The 9,289-nt window shown below is 42.0% G+C and overlaps 1 protein-coding gene across 2 annotated transcripts in view; it reads left to right on the top strand.

The window, feature by feature from the left end:
* The first annotated feature begins 3,929 nt into the window (after nt 1-3,929).
* LOC135113170 (NBAS subunit of NRZ tethering complex-like) overlaps nt 3,930-9,289 on the top strand; it is an 87,336-nt gene continuing 81,976 nt past the window's right edge. For both annotated transcript variants that reach the window (XM_064028268.1, XM_064028267.1), the window contains exon 1: nt 3,930-4,074. In XM_064028268.1, coding sequence (XP_063884338.1) covers nt 3,988-4,074 — 87 coding nt within the window. In that variant the 5' untranslated portion in view covers nt 3,930-3,987. The remainder of the gene's footprint in view (nt 4,075-9,289) is intronic.

Genomic DNA, 9,289 nt, shown 5'->3' with positions numbered 1-9,289 from the left:
ATGATGATGATGATGATGATGAGTACATGCTGCTGGGATCTGTGCCACTCCTGCCTTCACTCCCACAACTGCAGGAGAAACTCAGTGTCTCAGGGAACCTGCATACCCTCTGGTATGCTAGTGTTGGTAGTCCCAACTTCCTCAGCTGCTCCTCATAAGTCAAGTTTCTAAGGGATGGTATCAGTTTACTTGCTATCCTCTGTACATTTTCTACTGCTATATATTTTATCAAGTAAGGTGCCCAAACTTGATTAGCATATTCCAAATGAGTCTAACTAATGCAATGTACAGGGCCTTAAAGATCTCTTCATCCAAAGTCACAAATGTCTTCCTTATTATTCCCATTATACTCGTACTATTTGCTTTATTTATTTTCTGTGCCAGGTGTTCTGAAAAGCTCAGCTTGTCCACTAACACCCCTATATCTTTCTCTAAAGTTACCTTAGCCATTGGCTCTTCCATATGGGAACCTTAATTTTTTCTCTCTCAACTTACAATCCGCTTATAGTTACATTTCTTTGGATGAAATGACAACAACCATTTTTTAGACCATTTCTTCATACAGTTTATACCCTCCTGCAGGTGTTCTTTGTCAATCTCAGACCTGATTTTACTGTAGACTTTGGTGTCATCAGCATATAAGTAAATGTTACTTCCATATTTTACAACCATGTAAATCAGTAATATATATATATATATATATATATATATATATATATATATATATATATATATATATATATATATATATATATATATATATATATATATATATAACAAATAATAATGGTCCCAACACTGAACCCTGAGGAACTCCATCCTTGACATCGTGCCACTCTGACTTCTGGTCATTCACAATCACTTTGCTTTCTTCAAACTGTAAATGTTTCTATCCACCTCTGCTTTCTTCAAACTGTAAATGTTTCTATCCACCTCCAATATTTCTCTCCAAAGTTATAGCTTTTGATTTTTTCCAATAGCCTCATGCAGAACTTTATCGAATGCCTTCATGAAATCACAGTAGGTTACATCCATTGAAGCTCCATCTTCCAGTGCTTGAGTCCAGTCGTTAATTACTTTAATCATTTGCAGAACTGATGATCATCTGGGTAGAAATCCAAACTGTTTCTTACTAAATAGATTCAAATTCATATGCCCCATTATTTTTTCCCTGATAAGAGATTCCATCAGCTTACATATTACACTAGTCAGGTTTATTGATCTGTAATTTCCTGGTTCAGTACACTTCCCCTGTTTGATGATCACTGTTATGTGTCCTGTTTTCAATTTATTTGGGAGTCTGCTATCAGTAAATGATCTATTAAAAATTAATTCAAATGGTTCTGCCAACTGTTGTTCCACCTCCTTTATAATCCTTGGATGCAAACCATCTGGTCTAGGGGACTTTTTTTAGCTTCTTTCTTATTTCTTCCGTCATAAACTCTGTTTCTCAATGGTGGTACAGTAAAATCCCTCTCATCCGGCATTCGAGTATCCAGCAGCTTCAAGTATCCGGCACATTTTTCCCCGAGCCTTAAAATCAATAAAAAATCAATGTGTACTCATAAAATCGATTAGAATTCCCGCACGAGGCATACTTTGTCCCCTCGCCACCAGAGCGCACTGCTTCGCGCCACCCGCGGCCCACTGCACTGTGTTTACTCAGTGACTCAGTCCCGCGTGTGCACTGTTTATCGCCTGACGCCTTCATCATGCCTAAAGTTGTAGAAAAGAGGAAGCGTGTTGTGCTTACACTTAAGCAGCTGATCAGATCAGCTGCTGATTAAGATCAGCTGATCTTTGTTATGGTAAGATGCGTAAGTGTAGGATGGTGATTGTGGACATAATTTCACTTCTATTCAAGTATCTGGCATGTCAGCGGTCCTGTTGATGCCGGATAAGAGGGATTTTACTGTACTTGCATAATCGGGAGGGTGGGCACTTCCCCTGCTGGTTCATTTGCAAATACCTCACTAAAGTATTCTACCAGTATATCTGTCTTCTCCTTGTCTGTTTTTAGTCATGTGTTATTGTCACCTATGCTGAGGTCTGGCATGCCTGATTTCCTGATTAATTTATCCTGGACATACTTCTAGAATACTTTAAGATTCTCTTTCACATGATTTATGATTATATGTTCTTTATTTTTTATCACTTTCCTTGTTTCATTCCTCACTTGGTTATTTGTTTTTCTATATTCCTTGTCCACTTCCTGAAGTTCTCTGCTGTTGGTATCTCCACTACTCATCAATTGCCAAAGTCATGCCCAAAGATGCTTCTTTCTTTTTATTTTCCACCAAAGTTTCCATTTCATTGGTAGTTCTTTGTTAGTTCTTTTTCTTGATGTCCTTGCTTCCTTTATTGGTACACATTCCTTTATTACGTTGTTATGTTTGGTTGTAAGTTTGTGCCACACGTCTTCAACATCTCCCTCAATCCAGGTAATCTTTCCAGTTTACATTCAGTCAGTGTCTCATCACCTCATAATCTGCTCACTTATACATGTATATTTTGGCTTTACAAGTCTTTTCTTGGGCATTAACATCACAAGTGAGGGTTATGCAGGCATGATCACTTCACCCAATTGGACTTTCTATTTCAACAACCTCAATCATTTCTTCATCACTGCTAAATGCTAGGTCTATAACGCTTCCTCTTGCCCCCTCTCTGTATCTTGTAATGTCCTTTGTGTTATGTCAGGAAGCAGTCTCTCACTGTTTCAATGAATCTGTGGCACTAGTGTCAACATGGGATCCTTGGCTGGCTGGGCAGTATCACAACTGACAACTCAGACCTGCTGGACATAGCCCAACCAGCTGTGGACCCCAAGTCAACACAAGTGCCAAAGCAGAATTAACTTGTATCCCACTTGCTTATTACTTCTATCTTTCATTAGTTCCATTAGTTTTTCATTCTCTGCAGCATCTCCACTTGAACTTCTGTGTATAGAAGTAATCAATACAGTCTCATTCATTCCTTTTACTTCTGTACTCAAGTACTCGCAGAATAGCTGTTCAAAGATTATCTCAGTGAAGGTTACACCTTTCAGCATATAAATTAGCAATCTCCTTCCTTCCTCAGCACTACAATCATCTCATACCCGTCAATACTATACTCTACTAATAATCTATCAAATCTATAATTCTTATGTCTAACTTGTTGCAGTGCTATAATACTGGGCTTCACTGTGCTATCCTGTACTCTAATTCTCAATTCTCCAAGTTTATCTGAGGTTAACACATCCACGTTACTGAACATAACTCCATTTTTTTTACACTATTTAGATGGGGTTGAATCTTATCCATGCCAGGTTAATCCCCTCCACTGGGTGGCCGTCTCCTTCCTGGTTGCATCCGGAGATGTCCTTTTCCTCACGTTGCCTGTACCCTCCCGGTTGTTCTTGACGATGGTGCCCATGACTCCTTCCTCTCCGTCCTTCCTTCTCCGCCTCATCAGAGACCGATTCCAAGGGTCACCCAACACCACAGTGAAGTTTCCCGACTCAATCTCTTTTTGGCTTGCATTCTTCATTTTTGTTTCTTCCCTCAGTTCTTTGTCTTTCTTTCTTCCTTATTCATATCATGAGAGACTATAACAGTCCTCACTATTTTACAGTTTCTGCCAATTGCCGCCTTAAATTTATAGGCATGCTTTAGTACTTTGTCCTTCAGTCCTCCTCTCATATCACCTTTGTAAGTTCGCGCTGGTATTCGGCGAGGTGGTTTGTTTACACCAGCACGTCAACACATCTCGCATGGCACCTCAACATCATATGCAAAAAGTAATAAAAACTCAAATAAAACAACAAATCTATGCATAAAATCTATTAAATCAAGTAACAGTTTAACTTATAACCAAAAACCAGCACAAAGTGAAGCCAATATAAGAAAGGAGAAATAATTTATGTGACATTCCTGCGGCGAGACTGACCCTAGAGTCGTGCTGTCGGTGGTGGTGGTGGTGGTCAATCGCCCGTCAGGCAGTGCCATGGCTCACCCCGGGCCTGGCCAGGAGGAGAATATCCTGTATGAGCTGCTGGTGCATGCAGAATGGCCACTGGAACCAGAACTGCACGTGAGTATGGGGAAACATGTCTAGATAATGGAACAGTAGGCGGCCATAATGTTGTGATAATCCACCGTGACATATTGAGCCAGAGTTTTTTTTTTTTTTTCTCTCAATTTTGTCATTATTTCTGGCTCTTCTCTGCCATTTCATTCTGCAGCTACATTTACTAGAGGAAACCATAACTGTAGGTGCCATATTTTTTATAAATAGTGATTTATTTAGATATTCATTATTTCAGTCAGCAGCATTCTCTAGATAGTAAAAGCTTACGTAATTCATCATGTAGTTTTTGTCATTCTTAGTGTTTTGTTAGTTGAACAGGATCAGCAAATTTAGATATACAATTTTTAACGGGGTATTAGAGGAATAGCCACAGCCACTTAATTTCCAGGCACTGTTTATTTCTGGGCAAAATATGACAATTTTTCAAGCCGTGATCAACACACTAAAGAGATCAGCGGTGAAATTAATGAACACAGTTAATCAAAACCTAACCTAACCCAGCTCTTGGGTAAAAACATTCATGTTCACTATTATCCTTTTATCTTATGTTAGTTCACTGTTATCCTTTTATCTAATTTTATGTCATCTCGTTATTTCTGGCTCCACTGTGCCAATACATTATGCTGCTTCACTTATTAAAGGAAGCCATGACTAAATACCACAGTAATCACACACACACTGGCACATTCAGATTGTTGTAGACCCACCACCACCACTGCTCACAGCTGCCCAGCCACTAGTGACACTCTTACCTCTCCAGACAGCAGCTCACACAGAAAAGTAGTCAGGACAGCACTCACTCCATCACCTGGCATTGTAGCACAGATGTAAGGAACTCACAAGGGCTTGGTGTAGTAGTAGAGTGTGAGGCAAGAGGGACATACAAAAACTAACATGTGTCTCACAACACAAGGGGGCAGTCACAGCCTGCCCTCTAAAGACAACTCTCTTCCTCCACACAAAACTACAAGCAACTAATAACACACACACACACACACACACACACACACACACACACACACACACACACACACACACACACACACACACACACACACACACACACACACACACACACACACACACACACACACACCCTTCACTGAAAAATTCAAAATTATCATGGCAACTCATACACCAGCCTTGGAGTCTCTATCTGGGGAGGGGACCACAAATGTCCTCAGGTTGGACTTCTCTTCTGATAATGACCCTAGGTGTCTTGACACCCTCCTCGACTTTTTTTTCATTAACTTCTGCAACATTTGTGGTTTAAGATCTAATTTTAGATCTGTAGAACACCATCTCTCCTCTTCTAAACCTCATCTTCTTTTCCTCACTGAAACTCAGGTGTCTGAGTCAACTGACAGTAGCCCCTTTTCTGTTCCCTCCTACTTTCTCTATCCTCATTTTCAATCCAAAGCTGGATGTTGTGTTTATGTGCGCAACGACTTAACCTGCTCTCGTGCCCACACTCTTGAATCTCCCAAGTTTTCCACTAACTGGCTACGACTCCAGAGTTATTCTCAAACTAAATTTATCTGTGCTGTATACCTCTCACCAAACTCCTCTGACTATAAGAAATTCTTTGACTACTTAACTTCCAGAGTGGAGCACATTCTGACTCTCTTCCCTATTGCAGAGATCTCCATTCTTAGAGACTTCAATGTTCACCACCAGCTTTGGCTTTCCTCTCCATTCACTGACCATCCTGGTGAACTAGCCATCAACTTTGCTATCCTCCATGACCTAGAGCAATTGGTGCAACACCTTACTCATATTCCTGACCGTCTTGGAGATATGCCTAACATTCTTGACCTTTTCCTGACCTCTAATCCTTCTTCTTATGCTGTCACCCTCTCTTCTCTGTTAGGCTCCTCCGATCACAATCTCATATCTGTATCTTGCCCTATCACTCCAATTCCTCCTCAGAATCCCCTAAGCAGAGGTGCCTCTGGCATTTTGCCTGTGCTAGTTGGGGGGACCTGAGGAGGTATTTTGTTGATTTTCCTTGGAATGACTACTGCTTCCGTGTCAGAGACCCGTCTTTGTGTGCTGAGCACATAACAGAGGTGATAGGGTCTGGCATGGAGGCGTACATTCCTCACTCTTTTTCTCGACCTAAACCTTCCAAACCTTGGTTCAACACAGCGTGTTCTCATGCTATACATGATAGAGAGGTGGCCCACAAAAGGTACTTAAGCCTTCCATCATCAGAATCTCGTGCACTTTACATTTCTGCCCGGAACCATGCCAAGTCTGTTCTCCAACTAACCAAAAACTTAATTAATAGAAAGTGTCAAAATCTTTCAAGATCTAACTCAGTGAGCAGTGACCTGACGCTAATATAGCTGGCTAGTGTAGACATGGCGCCTTGTGTTGCTGAGTCGACTGGTTGTGTTAGTTCTCCTGTTCTTGAGGCCTTCGTTGCGAAGGTCTCAGAGGTGGAGGCAAAGTTCCATCAAAGGATCTCGGAGGTGCAGGCTGAGTTTCGTGAGAGGATCTCAGACCTGCAGGCTGAGTTCTATGAGAGGATCTCAGCACCTGTAGGAGGGTCGTCACCTTACCTAGTAAGGCGACGGAAGAGCAGTGGTCGGTTGTGTGCAGGGGAGCCAAGAGGGTGAAGGTCCTCAGGGCACCTTGCGTGGAGACGAAGAGTCCCTGCAATGTGCTGGAGGAACGGAAGGAAAAGGAGGTGGACAGGGCGGGAGGAGGCAAGAAGGAGGGGGCAGATGCAGTTACCCTGCCCCAAGGTAGAGTGCTTGTGTTTGGTGATAGTCAGGTTAGGCACTTAGATAGTGCATTCTGTGCTAGGGATAGGAAGCGTAGGTCGAGGGTGTGTTTGCCGGGGGCCGGGATAGGGAAGGTAGCTGATAGGCTAGACACGTGCTTGGAAAAAGATGGTACCAAGCCCATTGTTTTTCTCAGTGTGGGAGGGAATGACCTTGGTAAGGTCAGTAGTGAGGAGCTTATCAGGAGGTTTTGACAGGCTTTGGACAGGATTAGGGACAAGGGAGGGATCCCCGTGGTATGTGGTGTCTTGCCGAGGAGGGGAGTTGGTGCTGAGTGGCTGTCCAGGGCTATTACAGTGAATCGCAGGCTCGCGAATCATTGTAGGAGTAATGGATGGACGTTCATCAACAACTGGGACCTTTTCTATGGTAGGGACACCTTGTACGCCAGGGATGGAGTGCATTTGTCATGCCAGGGTGTTCATGTTTTGGCCGAAACACTCGAGAGGGAGGTAACTGCACTCCAGCACTTTTTTCATTAGTCGGGAGGGAAGAAGGGGTAGTGAGGAGAAGGCGAGGGGCAAATTAGTTAAATCTAGAAAGGTAGCTAGCTCAGGGATGGTGAGAAATAGCTTAAGTGTTTACTACACAAACTGTAGAAGTATTCTGAATAAAATAGACTTGCTTAGAGGAATAGCGAGTGTAGAGAAATTTGATATCATTGCTTTAACTGAAACTTGGTTAAATATGCCAGGAAAAGTATTTAATTCAGAGGTTAAGATAGATGGGTATACAATGTTCTATAAAGATAGGGAAAAACAGGGAGGAGGAGGCGTCGCATTATATGTTAGGGACACATTACAGTGTTGTATGAACAATAGAATTAAAACAGATAACAAAGCAGAGTCGATATGGGTAGATATTAAGGAAGGATCGCAGTCAGTAGTACTAGGGGTAGTTTACAGACCACCGACCAGTACAGAGGAAATTAACACCTCACTGTGGCAGGAATTAAATAGAGCAGGCAGGTACAGTTAGGTATGTGTGGTAGGAGATTTTAATTTTAGGAATATCGACTGAAGTCTGATTGTGGGTAACAAGGAAGTAGAGGAATTTCTCAAGGTAATTCAGGATAATTTTTTTAAAACAGGTAGTCGTAGAACCCACAAGGGGGAATAATATTCTAGATTTAATACTTACTAACAAGGAGGAAGCAGTCACGCAGGTAGAGGTTGGAGGACAGCTAGGTAACAGTGACCATAGGGAAATTTGGTACAATTTAAAATGGGAAGAAACTGTTAGAAACAAAAACACTAGTAAAATACCTGACTTTAGGAGAGCAGATTTTGAAGAATTAAAAAGGTACCTCCAAGGAGTGGACTGGCAAAGGATGCAGGGTGAGGTCAGGTCAGGGACGGAGTTCAGAGAGATAAGGCAGGATGAGAGAGGTGAGGTGAGGCGTGAGGGTGTAGGACAAGAGGAGGGAAGATGTGTCTGGAAGGGAGGAGGAAAGAGGAAGGCGGGAGATAGGTGTGAGTATGTTGGAATGTCAGGTCATGCTGAAATGAGAGAGGTGAGGTCGAGGCGAGTAGATGAGGGAGTGAAGAGGAAGGTAGGGGACAAGATGAGGGGATTAGGTGAAGTAAATGTAGATGAATTGTATAAATATTTCATAGATAAAGTTCATACAGGTCAGTTAGCAAATATCCTATGTAGAACAATAAGATCACAAAAAAATGACCCTAAATGGATGACTGCTAGGTTAAAGCATTATATAGGGCATAAGAGAAATATATATGAGAGATTAACCCTTTCCTTCTGGCAATCATATATATACGATTGCAAAAATGCGTCCGTAGTGACGGCGATCATACCCGTAATCAAGAATTTTCGCGCCTCAATTTTGAGCTCCAAGCACGGTTTCTCGAGTCAGATGGTGTGAGTGGAAGTGTCTGGCATGTTTCCACATGTAGTCTTGTCACTAGCTCTGGAAATTTAGCGGTAACTAAGCTATTTTCCATTTCTCCGGGCGACACTTGGCAACCCCAGTGACCCGCCGGGTGGAAAGCACTCGCCGGGTGGAAAGCACTCGCCGGGTGGAAAGCACCATGATAAGTGCGAAGAGACATCCTGATAAGAGCGAAGGATCTCAGATCATAACTCACCATGGAGCAGGACAGAACATATGTATTTAGCAGTGCTTCTGAGTTTGAAGACAGTGACAGTGAATATTTAGAAGAAACTGAAGAAAGCGAAGACATTAGTGAGGACTCGGAAAATGATTTACAGGATCCACCTGTTTTATCAGAACAGAGAGATGATACCTATCATTCTTTCATGTTAAATTTTTCATTATCTTCGATTTTATATTAAAATGGTAGAAGGTAACTTGTAAGAGAGAGAGAGAGAGAGAGAGAGAGAGAGAGAGAGAGAGAGAGAGAGAGAGAGAGAGATAATGTTATTTGCCTGAAACTTGATATGAAAAGGGA

The sequence above is a fragment of the Scylla paramamosain genome, chromosome 25 (assembly GCF_035594125.1).
Source record: "Scylla paramamosain isolate STU-SP2022 chromosome 25, ASM3559412v1, whole genome shotgun sequence".
Classification (NCBI taxonomy): Eukaryota; Metazoa; Arthropoda; class Malacostraca; order Decapoda; family Portunidae; genus Scylla; species Scylla paramamosain.
Note: the sequence above shows the minus strand (reverse complement) of the source record. Positions and strands in the feature narration are given on the sequence as shown.